Source organism: Periophthalmus magnuspinnatus, chromosome 12 (genome assembly GCF_009829125.3).
Source record: "Periophthalmus magnuspinnatus isolate fPerMag1 chromosome 12, fPerMag1.2.pri, whole genome shotgun sequence".
In the NCBI taxonomy this organism is placed as follows: Eukaryota; Metazoa; Chordata; class Actinopteri; order Gobiiformes; family Gobiidae; genus Periophthalmus; species Periophthalmus magnuspinnatus.
This window is the reverse complement of record NC_047137.1, coordinates 13,728,485-13,748,722: the sequence shown is the minus strand read 5'-3', so window position 1 is coordinate 13,748,722 and position 20,238 is coordinate 13,728,485. Positions and strand designations below refer to the sequence as shown.

General features: G+C 42.4%; 1 protein-coding gene across 1 annotated transcript in view; it reads left to right on the top strand.

Annotated features, from left to right (window-relative positions):
- Positions 1-6,007: 6,007 nt before the first annotated feature.
- ehmt1b (euchromatic histone-lysine N-methyltransferase 1b) overlaps positions 6,008-20,238 on the top strand; it is a 48,706-nt gene continuing 34,475 nt past the window's right edge. Inside the window, exon 1 of the mRNA XM_055225618.1 lies at positions 6,008-6,064. Within this exon, the coding sequence (XP_055081593.1) occupies positions 6,044-6,064 (21 nt within the window). The 5' untranslated portion in view covers positions 6,008-6,043. The remainder of the gene's footprint in view (positions 6,065-20,238) is intronic.

Here is a 20,238-nt window from a genome sequence, read left to right as displayed (position 1 = left end):
CTAGATGGTAGTGGGGCACCCGGCAGGAGGTCAATGGCGCAGTCATATGGACGGTGGGGCGGTAAAGAGAGGGCCTTGCTCTTGCTAAAAACCTCCCCCAGGTCGTGATATTCAGCAGGCACCGAGGACAGATTGGGGGTGTCTGGGGACGGATCAGCGACAGGAACGGACCTCCCGGCCGGAGGGAGGGCGGACCGAAGGCACTTGGCGTGGCAATCGGGACTCCAGCCCGAAACTCCGCCCCTGGCCCAATCGAAAACAGGGTTGTGGGCGCGTAGCCAGGGGTAACCAAGGACCAGAGGAGAAGCGGAGGAGGACAGGACATGAAACTGACGGTTCTCTTGGTGGTTGCCGGACAGAATCACGGTGACAGGTTCTGTGATGTGAGTGATGTGCCCCAGAAAACGTCCATTGAGCCCCTGGGCATTTAAGGGGCGTTCGAGGGGCTCCAGGTAGACCCCGAGCTGCTCCGCGACTTGGGCATCAATAAAGTCCCTCTCAGCCCCGGAGTCGATAAGGGCGGAAACGCATAAGGTCTCTGTGCGAACGCACAGGGTGGCGCTGAGCCGCAGTCTATTAGAAGAGTCCAGGATGTGTTGCTCGCCCACCAGTACTCCCAGTGCTACTGGTGGGCCCCCCCTTTTGGCCGAACTGGGCAAGTGACCACATAATGTCCGCGCTCACCGCAGTAGAGGCAAGCCCCGGCCAGACGACGCCTCCGTTGACGCTCCTCGGCCGACACAAGGGTCCTGTCGAGTTGCATGGGCTCATCCGGCGGGGGCGGGGCAGCGCGTGGCTCCGGCGGGACCGGTGACCGGCGTCTCTCTCGGCGACGAGCCCGTAGGCGGTTGTCTATACGGTGAGTGAGGGAGATGAGGGTCCGCAGGTCGGGGGGTTCGTCCCGGGAAACCAATTCATCTTTCAAAGTCTCGTTCAGGCCCCGCACAAACACAGCCCGCAGCGCGCTGTCCGTCCAGTCCAGCTCCGCCGCATGTGTCCAGAATTCAATGGAATAATCCGCTACCGTCCTGGAGCCCTGGCTGAGAGTCAATAACCGGGAGGCAGCATTGTCCTGGTAGTGCGGGTGGTCAAACACCAGCTTAAACGTGGACACAAATTCATTAAAATCCAGGCTATCCACAGACGTCTTCATTAGGCGCGCCTCTGCCCACTGGAGAGCTCTGCCCCGGAGTAATCCACATATATATCGGATCTTGGTGGCCCCCGAGCTGAAACGAGAAGGGCATTGCTGGAACATGAACTCGCACTGGAACAGGAATCCGCGACAGAGGTGAGGTTGTCCAGCATACGGCTCCGGATCCGTGCCTCTCGGCTCCGGGAGGCGTGGCGGCGCTCCAGCTGCAGCAGGCGGGGTGACGAGGAGCGCGGCCACCTGGTGGTTAAGCTGTGCCACCTGCTGGGACAATGTCTGATTTAGCTCCAATAGAGTTCGAATGGATTGTTCATGCTGACCCAGCACCGCCTCGGGGTGAGAGTGCGTCAGGCGGCGCGTCTGGTCCGGATCTGAGCCTGCTTGGTCCATAGTGGCCAGACCGTTCTGTCGTAACGGTGCGGATAGGACCAAAGGATGCAGACCAGAGCAGTTTTAACAGTGTTTATTTACAGCGGTGAAAATGCAGTCTTTAAACAGGTCACAAGAGCAGGTACAGGAACCGGGGAGCGGGAGACGGGTCAGGCGGGTGCGGTGCAGGTAGAGGCGGGCAGGACAGGACCAGGACGGGGATAGAAGCAGGTGCGGTACCAGGGCGGGCGGAGCAGACGAAGACCAGAGCGGGGAGCGGGTGACAAACCAGAGACCAGGACCGGACAGGAGACGAGACGAGCAGGAGACGAGACGAGCAGGAGACGAGACGAGCAGGAGACGAGACGAGCAGGAGACTAGACGAGCCGGAGACGAGACGAGCAGGAGACGATACCGGGACTGGAACGTGACGGCTGGAGCTGGGCGAGTGGAGGCAGGAATCTGGAGGGTGCATAAATCCAAATGAGCATTTGCAGGAAGGTACCAAATAACAAAGCTTAGCTAGAAACATTCACGTTTTACACGCGGACGGTCTGGCACCGAGTGTAGACTGCCAAGCCTTCTTGTACTCAGCAGCAGGTGGTGGTGATTAGGCTGATGCACCCCAGGTGTGCACGGGAGGAGTCAGGCACTCCACCCAGCTCCAGACACACAGGTAGGGGAGGGGGAGAGAGCACGGGAGGACAGGGAAACTGACATCATGACAATGTTTATTCATTCATAACGCCACTCTCTGCACCCGTCACACCATTTTCATGGCTGTGTACTGAGTCATAGGAACTAAGTTTAGGAACTAAACTCAAAAAACCTGTACACAACATTATAAGTCAACAACAATGACAGTGACATATAAGACCAGTATGAGTCATCAGACCCAGGTGCACTGGCATTCAGCACAAAAGCAGCACAAAGAACATTACTGATCATGGTCACAGGCTTGATTTTTAGGAACCGCGATTTTAGCATGTTTTTTAAAATTCTGTTTGGACCGACATGACGTATGTGAGATGGTTTATAGTGTTCCAGAATTGGACAACTCCCACTATAAAAGCAGATTGTCCTGTGAGCTTTTAGCCATGTTACAATCATGTTACATATTAAAAAACATATTTAGAGATGTGTTTTGTTTCACTCACACTTGTTTTGAGTATGTCCTGGATTATTAGTTTGTGCATCTCCTGTTCCACCTTGTCATGTCATTTAGTGGTAGGTTTAAGGTTAACAGCTATCGTTTACACCTCAGTTGAACTGCTTTACTCTCCAACTCACTCAAGTTGTTATTTTTTGGAATATTTATGTTTTACCTTTAGTTCAGTTGAGCTTGTCAATAGAAAGTCTCCAATATCTGCTGGTGCACTGAGGCGAGAAGAAGTTTCAATGAGGCTACAACAACAGCTGACTGAAACTATCACATTTTTTCTAGTGAAGGTGTGTGGAGTTTAAAAACACAGTGGAGCACTTCCTGTATTACCACTTAATGACATCACAAGAGGAACAGAGTGTTTTTAGTTTGAGAAAATAACATGCAGGGGTGTGTGTTAAACATGTGTGAATGAAACAAAACACAGCTTCATTTATGTTTGTGATGAGGAAACAACATTACAGCATAAATCAAAAATAGTACAATATAGGCCCTTTAAAGTGATGAGAAAGTGGGGGTGGAGCTCTGGGTGAATGCAAAACTAGAGAAGAAGAAAACATGGAGAAGGAAATGGACAGAAGGCTCCACCTGTAAAACCAATGTGTTGCCCCTATGGACCTAAAGCTGGGATCAAACCACCAACCTCCAGTCACTCATGGAGCCACAGCCACCCAAAAAGCCTATAATTGTTAACAATTTGAAACAGCAACAACATGGTATAAAATAAACTTGGGTAGTAGAGTACTCAGTTACATTTACTAAGCTACAGTTAAAACCAGAAGTTTACATACACTATATAAAAAGACATACTTTTTTCCCTCACTTCACTGACATGAAATCAAACTTTTCAATTAGGATTGCCAAAATGATTTCTATTTGTTAAATGCCAGAATAATGAGAACATATTTTTTAAAGAAAAATGCTCATTACTTTCTTCAAAGTCAGAAGTTTACATACAGTAAGATTACTATGCATTTAAACTATTTGGGAAAATCCAGATGATGATAGCTTGTCTTTGGAAGCTTTTCATAATTTTATTGACAACATTTGAGTTAATTAGAGATACATTAGATATCAGGAAGTGAATTGTGGACTTGCACAAGTCTGGTTCATCCTGGAGTGCAATTTCCAGATGCCTGAAGGTGCCATGTTCATCTGCTCAGTTACACCAGTTCTTTCAGGAGGAATGGGCCAAAATTCCTGCCAAATATTGTGAGAAACTTGTGGAAGTAAATCCAAAACATTTAATCTAAGTCATACAGTTTAAAGGGATTGGTACCAAATACTAATGAAATGTATGTAAACTTCTGACTTTGAAGAACTGAAAAAAAAAAAGTAATATTGAGCAATACCAAAAGACAAAGTTTAAATCTGTCAACTGGACAAATCGTCGGAAAAGTGAAGATGTTTCGCTGCTCATCCAGCCCTTCAGTTACAAAACTCACCCAAGCTGCTTCTTTGGAACTGAAGAGGCGTCTTGGACGAGCAGCGAAACGTCTTCACACTTACAACGATTTGTCCAGTCGACAGATTTAAACTTCGTCTTTTGCTATGGCTCAGACCTGGATGACTGAGGGATTACACAGATAATATTGAGTAATAATGAGTAATATTTCTATTGAAGTAACTGTACTGTGTTTCCTGCACCGCTCATTCATCATTCTCATTTTAGTGCCTTTGAAAATATCAGATTATTTAACGTTTTGTCTTTTCAGCTGCATTAACTTAAAATTATTAATCAGACACTCTTACTCTGACTTGAGAAGTACTTTTCCCAAATACTTTATTGCTCTTACTTAAGTCATTTCTTGGACTACTACTTTGTACTTCTACTTGTGTAATATTATTTTGAAGTAACGTTACTCTTACTTGAGTACAGTTTTCGCTGACTTTACCCACCTCTGACTTGTATTTCACATTTTAATTATATATATATATATATATATATATATATATATATATATATATATATATATATATATATATATATATATATATATATATATATATATATATATATATATATATAATTAAAATGGCTCCTTATTTTGCTGTTTGAGGATTCACCCAACAAAACGCTGCATACAGTCATTAATAGTATGGTCTTAAATAGCTCATAACGATATTGTAATAACATAAAGAAGGTTTGTGAGTGGAATTGAGTTTGTATGAAATGACTGACATTAAGTTGAATTGTTTGACAATAGTCTATTCTGGGTTTTAGTGGATTTTTTGTTTGAAATATTCTTTAAAGGTACAATATGTATTTTTTTAGAGGTGGCATGTCACTTGAACAATTTCATGGAAATAGAAAGTTAAAACCATACTTCAGAACATTCTCCATGAAGACATGAATTTTTATACCATACTGCGGAAAATTATAGGCAAAGGAACAACATTGTCATGGAAACAAGCAGGATGAGGTCCTCCTCCAGGCCAAAGAAGAGTCAGAATTGTGGAGATGCAAGCACTATCGCAGTAAGGACACATGTACTTTAAAGATCCTATATTACGCAAAACTGACTCTTGTGAGCTTTAAACCATGTTATAATGTTATCTCATCAAAAACATACCCAGAGTTGTGTTTTGTTTCATTCACACATGTCTAAATAATCTGGGTTAATTAGTCTGTTTACATCTTCTAAACCCCAAAATGCTCAGTATATATATATATATATATATATATATATATATATATATATATATATATATATATATATATATATATATATATATATATATATATATATATATATATATATATATATGGTGATGTCATGAAGCAGTAGTTTTCAAGTTAACAGCTACTTTTACCTTTAGTTCAGAAGCGATGGGCAATTCCAGGCCTGAAATCATCCAAATGATTCTAGTGAAGGTGTGTGGAGTTTAAAAACACAGTGGAGCACTTCTTGTATTATCACATGACATCACAAGGTGGAACAGAGTGTTTGCTCAGAAAATAGTGCAACATGAGCCGTTTAAGATTTTCAGTGCAATAAACAAAACCAAAGAAAACAAACCAACATGCTTTTATTTTAGTAAACATTTTTGCTACAAGGTTATATACTGTGGGTTTAAAAACTGTACATTAGTATTGATTTATGTTAATAGCAGTTTGGATAAAGGTTTATAGCAGTTTGGATAGGTGTTTATAGTTCAGGTATTTGACTTTATGGATATGAAATTTAGCAAAAAGGATGCACGTGCTACCTATTCGCTCAGTTGTGTTGTGTTTAAGCTGAAAGTGTGTGATTATGTTCTGTTATAGTTTATTCAAATCCAGGTGTGCGGCGCTCTGAAGGCAGCAGCGTGCGTGAGTGTGACGTAAGCGCGGTGGGCGGGGCTTCAGTCCAGGCACCATGGCTTCGGTCGGACCCGAGGTGAGTGTTCCCTGCCTCCGCCTCAACCTACCCTCTCCCCGCGCTCTTTTCCGCGCCTTTTACCGCTCCTCTCCGGTCGTGCGGAGCCGAGCCGGGCCAGACACGGCACAACAGCCCATGTCGCGGTCTCCGTTCACCGTTAGTCGGTCTGAGCCTGCCCGGAGTGGCTTGCTTTTGTGCTGGACCGGAGTGCAGGAAGATGCTATACCCGGGAACGTGAATAGCCAATGCGCGTACGCCGTGCTCCCATCTCCCGGTGCGGCTTCATTCACCTTCCCGGTTCACAACACTCCTCCGCTTGTGTCCAGACAGCTTTGGCGGATAAAAACTACACTTAATACCATTTAATTTGTACCGGCATACCAACACACTTGTTACTCAATTTCATTTCAACTGGCGCTAACGGTTACTCTGCTTAGCTAACAATGCTAATGCTAACTCCCTTTCAGTTCTTCACATCAAAAGCGCGCACTGCCACATCCAGTTTACCCCTAAAATGCCAGTTTCATCCCGGTTTGCAGGTGTTCAAAGTGTCCTTCCCTCTTTCAACTCTCGTCTGGTTGTTGTGACATTTATAAAGCCCGGTGTCCACTGTCCCGTTTCCCCTTAAATGATGCTTTGGCTCCCGCTTGCTCCATGTAAACATTACGCACCAGGTTGCGCGCACCGGCGACAGCGTTTTGCATTTGTATTCTCTCGCCAACATCTTCCACAGTGCTTTATTTTTTAGTGCATGGGTTTATTCTGCAATGCTTCACGTTTACAGTTGAAATGCATGGAAGCAACGAGGCAGAGAATACAAAACAAAGAGAAGGGGAGCTAACCCAGGCATGCACTGCGGTGGTTTGTGCACAATTTACCACGCTAATACGCTAAACATGATGAAATGGTGTCTAATAAGTGCACGCGTGTGTCAGAAAGTGGTTGTCTTTTGTGTTTTTGCTCATTTTGTGCCCGGGTTTCGGTTTTGGAGGGGTTGAACGACAGGGGGCGGTAGCTGCACGTTGATTTGAGAGCGTTTTGAGAAGTGCCATGGAGGTCTGCGCTTTCACTTGTGTGGGAGGCTACTGAGTGGAAAGGCGCGGGGGATTATGATATAGGAACAAAATATCCTGATTAAGATCGTATCAACTCATGTTTAGCCTCTCTTGATTATGTTTTAATATTTGTCATTGGTTGGCCCATTGACTTATGTTTTTTTGTCCAGGGTGAAACATTATGTCCTGAGGTTGTTGAACTGCAAGCTTGAATTACAGATGGGTATGTTATGCTTGGTGTAGTTCTTATCCCAAAGCAAAACAGCGTCTTGTTCCCTTATTGTGAAATAAACCTGTTGTCGTAGCTTATTATAGGGTTGTGGTCCTTTAATCGTTTAGTAAATGAATTGGTCCATGGCGTCTTAGTCAACCAAAATTTGTGTCAATCATTTTGTTTTGATTATAAGGATTTATATGGGACAACAGCAGAAGGGAGAGGTGAGTGAGTGAGTTGGCTGAAGATTTGTTATTTTTAGTATCGATCTGTAAAAAGGCAGATAAAACTCTGATTCCCAATTTAATCTGTCTTTATATAAATAGATGGTTTGCTAGTACTTTTTTCTGCATAAATAGAACTCGCGTGCAGGTGTAGTCTTGGGAGTGCAGTTGGGGTCAGATACATAGAGATGTGTAATAGTTTTGAAAGCTTTTGCCATTTTTAGTCAAATAATCAATTGGCAGGACATGTCTTTAGTCGACCACAGCCACAGTTATTAAGTTTTCCCGATTGTATTTAGGGATGTCAAGGTATCAAAGTTTAGTGTTAAGATTATTCTGAAATAAAAAATCACAATATTATGTAACAATTATTCATGATTATTGACACATGACAAAAAAGTGTAATCCTTCATTTTCTTTCAATCCAGTACATTACCACTTCTCTAATATGTGGCCAGTGTTATGACATCAAGCTTTCTTAAAGCAAAAGTAAAGTTATTGTGAATGAACAGCCGCATAAAAAGCACTTAACGTTTAAGTTTGCTCTTTTGGAGTAGAGCTGTAATGACTTCATTTGGCTTCTAAAATGGTCACAGTTATTAGCCTATTTTTTGTTCTAACAGGCGTACAGTGTGATCATAATTATTGATTAACCTAATAATCTTGACATCCCTGATTGCATTTCTCCTGTTCAGTTCCTGTAGCAGCTGTGGAAGGAGTGTGTGAGCCTACTGTGCACAGGTGTTTCTGCCTTTGGCTGGTGACTGTATGTTTTCTCTGTGGCGGTGATCAGACATCAGTACTGTTGGGTTTCAGATAAGATCACCTCATTTCTATTGGCCTAAAATGTGTCTTTGAGATGAGAGAATTAAGCAAGTTCAATAGGGTTTGGGCTAAGATGGACCCATGTCCATTTTTACAACGGCAGCAACAACTTAACTGATTAATCACAACTAATCAATGGCTATGAGAAGAGCACAGCAGTATTTCATTAAAATGACATGAGCTGTACATTTAGTGTGAAAAGCCTTATTTGTCTCTATACATCAGAAGAGCCTGAATGTGTAGCTTAATTTGGCTCAAATTCAGTCAAAATCTCATATTCACAGGTCTTTTCCAATCTAACCACTTTGAGTCATCAAAAAGAATAAATGCTGTATTAATTGGTGAGCAAAATAATTGTTAGTAGCAGCAGTGATTTTTTTTTTTTTAAATAAAGAATGCAAAGTGCACAAATCCTGCTCCTCCCAAAGCCTTGCTGATAAAGTTCTTGTCTGCTCCCTACAGAGAGGTGTTCCCTCTGGTCCTCAGAATAACACAGGGTGCTAAGCGCCTGGTTTCATATGAGCAACAGAGCAGCAACCTGGGGATGCCCTGGCTACATATTTGTGCCATTCTGTTAAAACAGCCCCAATAGAACAATGCGTAGGTTTGGATGAAGTAACTGTTCAAGTCAAAATACATCCGCCAGGCAGCACGTGGACGCACGCTGCACACATTACTTGGTACTTTAGTCTAGAGCCCATAGATTTTTAGGGCTTCAACTAACGATTAGCCTATTTTTGTAGTCAAATAGTCAGTGGTTTGTTTTTCATTGAGTTGACTAGTTAAGCGATTAATTCTATTGTACATTGAGACTTTTAAAAAATGTCATGAAAAACACATCAACCCTGTCTCCTGCTTAAGCTCTCAAGAGTCATCTTTGCTTCACCTTACCTTACCTTACCTTTTTCCAGCACTTCCAGTATTGATGGAAAAAGACTATCATCTGGCATTTAATTGGCCTATATAACTTTATTTTCTGGTCTATGTTATCATGTTTCCTCATCAAAACATACTTAGAGTTTTGTTTCATTCACACATGCTAATCACACAAACCCTGCATATTTATTCCGTGTTTTTTGCGCAAACAGAATACAATTTGTTTGACCTTGTGATGCCATGTGGTAATATAGGAAGCACTTCACTGTGTTTTTAAACTCCTTACACCTTCACTAGAATCATTTGGATGATGTCAGCCCTGGAATTGCCAATCTCTTCTGAAGTAAAGGTAAAAGCTAGCTATTAACTTGAAAACTTATAAGGTGGAGCAGAGCATTTTGAGCTTTGGAGATGTAGGTGGACTAATAACAAATAATTACTCAATTACGTGTGAATTAAACAAAACTCAACTCCATGTATGTTTTTAAGGAGATAATGGGATTATAACATGGCTTAAACCTCGAAAGAGTCAGTTTTGTCTAATATAGGACCACCCTAATGATTGTCACCAAAATACAAAGAATGCACTAATCAAGATTTTTGAGGCTAATCGCTGGTATTGATCATTTCGAAGCTAGGGTACTCGACTTTTATGTTAATGAGTACATTTTGTCGTAAAAGGAATATTGCTAAGTTTTGGAGGGAGGACAGATTGACTGCGCACTGGTGATCAGCTGCTGCTTCGCTTGGTTGTTGCAACCTATGGCAAACAGGTCCTGAGGGACGGGTCAGGCTAAGCGTGGTTCAAAAGCCCCTCATAATGAGTAATATTAAGGCCAGTTACACACCCCACCTTGGAGCCAGGCCTGGGGTGGGTGCTCGTCAATGAGTATCTGGTGGCTGGGTCATCCCGCATGGGACACAGCCCAAAGGACAGTCCCAAGTTGCTCCTCTCAGGCTTTCTTGGCTTTGTGGTCTGCTAAGGCAGTTGATGGGTAACGGCGAGCCAAGAGTGCCGCAGCTAGTATGATTGCAGAAGCAAAAAATCGGGGTTGGGAGGAGTTTGGGGAGGTCATGGTGGAGGGTTATCGGTCGGCCTAAAAGAAATTCTGGCAAACCATTCAAGGAGGAAGTAGTACTTCGCCGACCCTGTTTACAATGCAGGTGGGGGACTGGGGATATTGTTGGTGGAAGGACTCAAAGGTGGACTCCTCCATCACCCTGACTGAACTCAATGAGGCAGTTGGCAAGCTCCTTGGTGGCAGGGCTCTGGGGTGGATGAGCTCCGTCCTGAGTATCTTATGTCTCTAGATGTTGTGGGGGTTTCTTGGCTGACACACCTCTTTAATATCGTGTGGTGGTTGGGGGAAGTACCTCTGGACTGGCAGACCGGGGTGGTGGTCCCTCTGTTTAAGAAAGCTGACCAAAGGGTGTGTTTCAACTACAGGGGAATTACAGTCCTCAAGCTCCCTGGTAAGGTCTATTCCTGGGTACTGGAGGTGAGTATCAGATTCAGGAGGAGCAGTGTGGTTTTCGTCCCGGTCACAAAACATTGGACCAGCTCTATACTCTCCATCGCGTCCTCAAGGGTTCATGGAAGTTTGCCCAACCAGTCCACATGTGTTTTGTGGCTCTGAAAAAGATATTCGGCCATGTCCCTCGTGGTACCCTTTGGAGGGTGCTCTGGGAGTATGGGGCCAGGTCCCTTTGCTAAGGGCTGTCGAGTCCCTGTATCATTGGAGCAGGAGCAGTGTTCACATTGCCGGCAGTAAGTCAGACCTGTTCAGTGCATGTTGGACCAGGGATGCCTTTTGTCACAGGTTCTGTTCATTGTTTTTAGGGATAGAATTACTAGGCTCAGTCAGGGGCTGGAGGGGGTCTGATTCGGGGACTGCAGGATCTCATCTCTGCTGTTTGCAGATGATGTTGCCTGATGGCTTCAATTAACCAGGATCTGGGGCATGCACTGGGGAGGTTTGCAGCCGAATGTGAAGTGGCTGAGATTGGAATCAGGTCCTCGAAATCAGAGGCCATGGTTCTCGACCAGAAAAAGGTGGCTTGCCCTCTCCAGGTGGCGGAGAGTCCCTGCCTCAAAAGGAGGAGTTCAAGTATCCCGGGGTCTTGTTCACGAGTGAGGGAAGGATGGCGTATGAGATTGGCAGGTGGTACTTCTGCAGTGATGCAGTAGCTGTATTGGACTGTTGTGGTAAAGAAGGAGCTGAGTCAAAAGGCAAAGCTCTGGATGCTCAGTTACATGGGCAGAGCTCGGAGTAGAGCTGCTGTTCCTCCACATAGAGAGGAGCCAGCTTCTCCTGCCTCCTGCACACCTCCCTGAGGAGATGCTCCAGGCATGTCTCACTGGGAGGAGGCCCTGGGGAAGACCCAGGACATGCTGGAGAGACTATGTCTCTCGGCCTGGGAACGTCTTTCGGTCCCACTGGCAGAGCTAGTGGAAGTGTCTGGAGTGAGGGAAGTCTTGGAGTACCTGCTTAGACTGTTGTCCTGATTAGACTAATTAGTGGAAGAAAACAGTTGGATGGATTCTCTTTAGTCTAGAATTTGTCATTTTCCTGTTGGCTGTTATTCTTTCACAGTTTCTTCTGGGGCCTAAAAGGTATATCATATGAAGATTAATTAAAGATGGTGTTGTATTAGTCTCAGTGGCCCGTGTTCACTGCATGTCACACTGTGGCCAACAGAGACATGCATTGCGTTATCAGTGACTAAACAGTGCGATGGTAGCTAGGGCAGTGCAAGTGTCAAATTGTACAAAGCTAGCTTTTAGGTGCTTTGAATTTTTTTTAAAGGTCATGGTGTGAAAGCCATTGGTTCCTGTCAGCTGAGCACAGGCAGTTTGATTAAAAAATACATTGCGGTTCTATGAAAGAATTCGTTCTCGGGGCCCAATTTCAGTACACCGGAAAGGCCACTAATCATCCTTATCATCATTATCCAAGTCATATTATTGATCCATGACACAGCACAACTGTGCACCTTGAACCCAGCCTGAGTGATTTCATGGAGAATGGTATGAATATTTTCTATAACATTCACGTGTTGTAATTGTGATATCAAAAATGGTATCCGGTATTGAGCCTTTTCCTTATATAAAAGCTATATAATCTCTATCATATATGTATTTTATTGCCTCAAGTTCTAGATCCAGACAGCATTAAGTGATGTGAAGTGGCAATCAGGACTGGCAGCCTCTCATGCTCTTCTGCCTCTTGTCTGTTTTGTTTGTGTCTGAGTCTGACTTGTTATATCTCATATCAGAAATGATCACGCTTATTAAGCATTTTCCACTGAATGTGTTGTGATCAGTTAAGGTCATGTATTTATAGGACAATGACATCAGGTTCTGTGTCAGTCTCTGTTCATTTGAACAAGCTATAAAGGAAGCACAGGTTGAGAGAACATTCTGTCCTCTTCTCCCCGAGTCTGTGCTTGGGCTCTCTGCAGCGTGTAGCACTGCTCCTCGTCGGCCTTGGTACATCTTAAGACCGTTACTCTGCACTTTGAACAGACGTTGTCAGCTTTAGTCTTTTCAACAATACCATACTGGTCTTCCATGATTGTGAACTGTGTCTGGTTTCATCAGCATGCTAGACCGTTAGCTATAATGCTTCACAAACCCAGTTAATCTAATTCCACAGGAATCAAATATTTACATACCTGGTGCTTTTGGCGACAATCCAGCATGTCCACTAGACTACACTGCCACTTATCCACTCATCCCACCACCTTTCATTTTCTAAGGAACATTGCCAAACATATTCTTCTTTCTCAAGAATAATTAATGGAAATTAATTTTGTGTTTATTGTGTTTAACCTGACGCCTAAAACCAATCAAGGCTGTTCCTGGTTGGAAACTGATGCTCTGAAATAACACAAAGACTGTTGTGCAGTCTCTAAAGATAGTCCATGTGAATTATGCTTTGATGGTTTTCAGCAGGTCAGAGTAACCAGCAGAGTGCATGTGACAAGTTAGACTAAGTATTCCACAAAAAAAGTTTCTTATTCATTATTTAAGATTTTATTTAAAAAAATCATTTAATTGTATTATTTTTTTATTATTTGGGGGAAGTTTATAATTTCACTCCCTATTGGAGATGGGAAGCAGATGTGACATACATAAAGGAAATTCCAACTGTTACCTAGCAACCATAATGTGTCTAACTTGTGACATGTAAACTTTTATTTTGTTAAATGAAGGTTTAAACTTGCGCGTAAACTGTCCCTGCATTTTGGATGGAATTTTGATGACATAGAGGGATTTTGTTTTAGAACTCAGTGCTATTTCCTGCACTTTAAACTCCACTCTGCTTCAGTCTGCTGCTCAAAGGGCTTCGTAAGCTAAGAATATTTCTGATTTGGACACAGAACTGGCCTACAGTTTGGTTGTGTTCTCTCCTTAAGCTTTTTAGTTCATTCGCCTATGACTCAATGAATATGTTCTAAGATTTCAGAGTAACAATAGAAGGAATTTCACAGCCGTGCCTTTTTGCCCTCTGGTGATTCAGCAGACTATTGTGTTGGGCATCAACACAACATATTTGTTTTTTAAATATGACTATTGCAACTTTACGTTTAGGTCATTTCCATTGTTTGTATGAATGTTGTTTTTACACTTGTGTCACGACACAAAAATTTCAGACTCTATTTGGTTACTAAGGAATACTCGATACCTATTCCGATACCACAATGATAATAAATTCTCTCACTCTTTATTTAGTCTATAAAATGTGATATTTAAACATTAAATCGTAGTACCTTTTTATATTACCACATGGTCTTATATTTGGAACTAGGTAGTTTCCATAGTTAGTTAGTTAGTCCTTTTTTAGTACAAAAACTTGTAATTTCAGTCCTAGTTTTAGTATCGATTAGTATCTGATATTCGATACTTTTGACAACCCTATTTTACCGTCTACCTTGGGTCTGGTGGTCTACTTTCAAGTCAGTCCTGGCAACCATCCAAGCATGACAATATTTCCTGCCTTGTATGAACAGAGAAATTCAAATTCCTGTTTTTGGTAAAGATGCATTACAGAATTAAGCCCTCTGAAAGCTGCTTACTCTCCTGTGTCTCCTTGTCCCCCTAGTGGTCACCTTCTACCATCTGCAGGCTGTTATGTGGCACCGAAATGGCGGAGCTGTGCAAGAGCCTCATGTTCCTTCGTTTCCTCCCCTCCCCCTCCTGCTACTGTCTGCGCTCACGTCATCCCTCTCTCTGCCGTTAGGGGGAGCACTTGTCTCCGTGGTTCTTTTCCATAGGTGTGTTCAGAGGATTGGCTCACTGGACTTTAGGAGAAACATCAGAGTGCCTGCTTGAAAGTTCAGAGGAAGACTGGAGACGAGATGGTTCAATCAGGATAGTAGATGTTGTCATGTTGCCAGTGTGATGCTCTGATGCTGTGATCTGGTGGGGCATGTGGGCTTTTGTTCAGGTTCTTGGTGCGTTCAGAGTCAGACTGAAGCCTCGGGAAAATGTAACGTGCTGTTGCTTTCTTGACAGTAAGCATGGCCGATTTGACAAATGAATACATTTTTCTGTGGGAATGTTCAAGTTTCCTGTTTTTCGCCCTTTGTCCAGATGTGAGTTGTTGAGTTGACTTGTCTGACACTGCCGTTATCACAGCATCATATGGCAATAGTTTTATTTAGTCTTATTTTGTCTTATTAAGATGGCTTTCAATATTCATTTCCTGAACATTGCCATAACAGGGTTTAATAATTGCAATTTAAAACAAACAAAAAAAAAGTCTTCCTCCAAAGTCTTCTGTCTCCCTCAAACCGCATGCTTTTACTGACAGAGGACTGGGTGTAGGGTTCAAATGTACTTTCCTGGCTGTTTGATTGATATTGCTAGTTGCATGGCTGAAGAGCTCTTCAGATAATACCCAGAACATGAGAAATGACACTAGCAATTCCACTTTCTAATTATTTTCATGGTTTTGTTTCAGGCCTGGTATTAAAGTATAGATTTACCGTGGTAAGTTTGACCATAAAAGTGTGTGTTCTGTGTGATTGGATTGTGATGTTGATGGAGGTGCTTCTGTGGAGCTCATAATCCTACCTTCCTGTGCCATTTGTTTTAGTGTGGGGTGATCCAGCAGTGCACTTATGGTTTAATCTGTATAGACATGGGTCATGTATTGTGTTACAGGGGAAACCAGGGGCAATGGTCCTTTGAAGGCTGCATAACACAGATTTTACAAAGTCATTTGATAAGAATCTAAGCGCCTTTATACTATGTGGAAAATGTATTTTCTCTATTTTGCATACAAGTAAGGCAATAGCTACCTGTCCAATAGAAGACTTTGATGCCTTTGTTGTCACCTCTCTATTGCTTGCTTAGGAAAGTAAGCAAGCTAATTTAGATGGTAGTTTTAGTATTGATTACTTGCCTGGGATCCAGAATACACACTTTTTGATTTTATTTGTAAATCATAGGTGACCAATTAGCTCCTTCATTTCACATATGTCCCTGAAAAAAATGAGTCTGGTTGCACAATCACGACCGGGCTTGAGACGCAACAGAGGACCAGACTGATATCAATCTGTATAAAAATACAGAGAGATCATTCTGGATTTGCCAGGCAATTTGATTAGTGCACCTTCTTGATGACCCATTTACGCACCATAGATCATGGAGAAGGCTGAATGATTAACTAAAACAGGTCAGGCTGGTGCTGAAGTGGTGGTCAAGTGGGATTGCTGGGATAGTGACAGAATAAAAGTGGCTGTCTTAAATGTGCGTCGCATGCACTCAGCAGCTGCAAGGCTCTTCTGTGTCATTTGAATGGCCTTTTGCAATTCCGAGAGGCTTCAGTTATTTTGCTTAAAAATGTCCAATTTATCACAACTACAACCCTAGCTTCAGTAAATTTGTCAAACATTTACAAAGAAAACATCACATTGTTCTCTTGGCAGGAGCTTTTGACGTGAAACCACAAATTAGACCCAAGTTTGAACTGAAGTATACATTTTTTCTACTGTAACTCAGCTCACGTTTAGATAATCTTATTCTGAATTCTTAAGCGTGCAATAACAGCAGCAACTATGACACAATTTTAATGCTATTTGCTAATGTCTCAGTTCCATACTCTTTCTTTTTGTACTCGTCTTCTCCCCCTGGTGGTGAGACCAACAATGTCTCTGTTGCTCTGTGGCTCTAAAATGGAGGAGCAGAGAAATTTTCATCCCCTCCCCCTCATGCTGTCTGCACTCACGTCATCCCTCTCTCCACCTGTAGGAGGCACAGCTCTTCACCAAAGCCACAGGACACTGTTGTTCTGACGGACTTTTGGAGGTGGACTCAGTTGAAGGTTTAGGTGGAGATGCTGATCTTGGTTCTTCATGTTTCAGTCTGATCCTCTGAGACTGTGAAGGCGACAGGTGATGTCTCTGTGCATGTCTGATTTGGACAAAAATCAGAAGACGTCATGAGTTTTGCACATTCTAATCAGATTTTTTACAATAAGATCTATTAAAAAATGTTTGCTCTGTGTACTTTCATGGCTCTTTGCGTAAGACTCAGGACATGGGAACTGAGAATAACCAATCAAATATTTGTACTGAAAAAAAAGTTTGAAAGTATTGATTTGCAGCTACAAGCTATGAAGCGTGGGCATTCTGTTTGTACTTCAGATTTGTTCTGCATTTATAGAGACGGCTCAGTGTGACCCGGGGTCAGTATCACAGGGGAAACCAAGCGCAAACATGGACCGTTGGGGAAACTGTGTCATGAAGCCATAACACAAGAATCTGAGCCCTTTAACCTGTGTATATGTGTTTCTCTATTTAGATACTAGTTTTTGTATTGATTAGTGCACATTTTTGACCCTTATATCCTGGAGCAGGCTGAATGTTTTCCTAAAACAGGTCAGGCTGGTGCTGGAGTGGTGGTCAATTGGGATTGCTGGGATAGTGACAGAATGAAGGTGGCTGTCTTAAAACACTCAGCAGCTGGAAGAATCGATCCTCTGTGTCATTTGAATGGCTGTTGAGGAATTTAGCCTTTTCCTCTTGTGTTCGTTAGTTTCTGTTGTACACAGAGTCTGTGCAACTGACATTCCCAGGCAGACTAAATGTTTAAACCTATACAATGGGTTTTTATATGCATACTATAGTGGGAGGCAACCATGGTTTAGACTTGGCGCCTCTTCGTTGGTGCACAGGCCAGACAGGCCTTTTGGCACGTTGTCTTATCAGGCTGTGATGAGCATCCTTGTTGTCGCTTGCTCCGATTGCTGACACATATTTTGTTGGTTTAACCAGGGTGACAAGTCATCAGTCAGTACATGCCTATCCATAAGTCATTGCCCTGCTTAGTTATGTGATTAGATTTATAGATAGATGTAGAATATGTTGTACATTTCCTGAACATATATCAGCGTTATACAGCTGTAATCAAGTCCTCGTCTTCTCATAAACACTGCTACAATAATGAACTATAGCAATACAATAATAAACTGTGGCAATGGTTATACCGAATAGCTAAGCACCATTATTTTTCCTAACATGGCCATTTTCAATTCAGAGAGGCCTCAGTTATGTAGGTTAAAAATATCCTCAGTAGACAATCAGATCACAGTTTATCACAATTACAACTATAGCTTCAATAAACTACTAAAAGATTTACAAAGGAAACATCGTTAATAGTTGTCCTCTTGGTAGGAGCTTTTGACCCAGGTTTGAACTGGAGTATATATTTTTATCTAATGTAACTCAGGTTAAGTTGATCAATGTAGCCTGAGTTTTTAATTGTCTCAGTTCCATACTTTCTTTCTTTTTCCACTCGTCTTCTCCCCCTGGTGGTGAAAACATGCCACGTCTCTGTCGCACTGTGGCTCTAAAATGGAAGACCTAAAAAATGCTCCTCCCCTCCCCCTCCTGCTGTCTGCACCCACGTCATTCTTCTCTGCGCCTGAAGGGGGTGCAGCTCTTCTCTAAAGCCACAAGGCACTATTGTTCTGATAGACTTTTGGATGTGGACTCAGTTGAAGGTTTAGGCGGAGATGCTGATCTTGGTTCTTCATGTTTCAGTCTGATCCTCTGAGACTGTGAAGGCGACAGGTGATGACTCTGTGCACCTGTTGCTCAGGCCAGATTTTAGCCTAGAGAGAAAGAAAATCACATGCTTTTACCTTTACATTTAAAAAGACCCAAGCTGATCACTGACCATTAGAAACAACAACAAAGATATCTAATTGCGACAATCATTAGAATTGCAATTAGATTTGCAATGTATGTTCTATAGATTATGTTCAAAATTCACATTTTAAACATGCCCAGAAGAATTAACAAAAAGTCTGAAATATGAACTGACGAACTCATAAAAGAATCACATTTCAGAACATGTTTGTACAGATCTAAACTGCAGGGTTAGCCATTAATTACGCCAGACAGTTTCAGAAGCCAAACAGCGTTCTAGTCTGGTTGGCCTTGTGGCACTTCTCTGATGCACAGTAACATGTTTACAGTACAAACACACCCAAGGAGACATTTCGGACGCCTCTAGACAAATAGACATGCCCTGTATGTGTGTGCGTGTGTTGGCTGTTATTGCAATTAGAGAGAGGAAGGTGATCTGCTGTTGGCTGTAGACACTTTGACACTACATTTTGGTCATAGGAGTGTCGACGTGCATGTCAGGACAAAATCAACTCAGATTTCTAGTAATAGCAGAAGACGTAATAAGTGTAGAACTTTCCAAATTAGTGTGTTCCAATGAAATCTATTGAGAAAAGTTTGCTCTGTGATTGTGAGGTACTTTAATGATAGTTTGATGGACGCTGCAGTTGTGGTTGTAGCCAGGAGTGCAACGTCCATAAGACTTTAGGCACTCAGAACTTAAGAGCACTTTGTGTAAGGCACAGACCATCAACACTTACACTAATACCGTTAGTGTCCAGTTTGGTTTTGGTATAAATGTTTAGATTGAAGTCTTTGACCATAAAAGTGTGCGTTCTGTCTGAGCAGATGGTAATGTCGGTAGAACTGCCTCTGTCAGTACAGAGCTTATAGTGCTACATTCCTGTTACCATTTCCAGTGTGGGGTGAACCAACAGTGAAAAAAAGTGAAAAAGTCTAACCCTGTAGTTTAAATTTGCACAAACATATTCTGGATTCTTTGATTAGCAATCTTATTTTACCACCATTGCAAACAGTTACATAAATGACAACCACAAATTATAAGTTTAGATCATCATACAATAACAGCAGAACTATGACACAACCTTAATTCTTATCCCTAACGTCCTCAGCTCCATACTGTTCTTTTTTTTCCACTCCTCTTCTCCCCCTGGTGGTGAGAATATGCCACATCTCTGTTGCTCTGTGTCTCTAAAATGGAGAAGAGAAATGTTCCTCCCCTTCCTGCTCTCTGCACTCATGTCATCCCTCTCTCCACCTGAAGGGGGCACAGCTCTTCTCCAAGACCAAAGGACACTCTTGTCATGAAGGACATTTGGAGGTGGCTGTGGTTCTTCAGGTTTCAGTCTGGTCCTCTGAGATTGCAAAGATGACAGGTGATGTCATAGTAAAAAAAAAGCTGTTTGGCTATGGACTTCTTAAAAGACCCAAGCTGATCCTGACCTTTAGCATATAAGGTTGTCAAAAGTATCAAAAATCAGATGCTAATCAACCCTAAAACTAGTACTGAAACCAGATATTCATTTGAACAAGTATTGATACTACAAATATCCCATTCACAGGACAGAAATGAATAGCTTTAGAATGATCTTGAGCTCTATTAGAATAAGTATATATGACCACAGACTAGTATATGCCCATGGACCACTATGGAACCTACCTGGACGACTGAGTTATTACACAGATAGGCCACATGGTAATATAAAAAGTACTACGATTTTAATGTTGAAAATCACATTCCATTGTCTTAAGAGTTTCTTTAGTATCAACATGAAATTGGAAATTTTAGTATCAACCATAATTAGGAATGAATTAATCTCTATTAAAATTCCAGTGGTT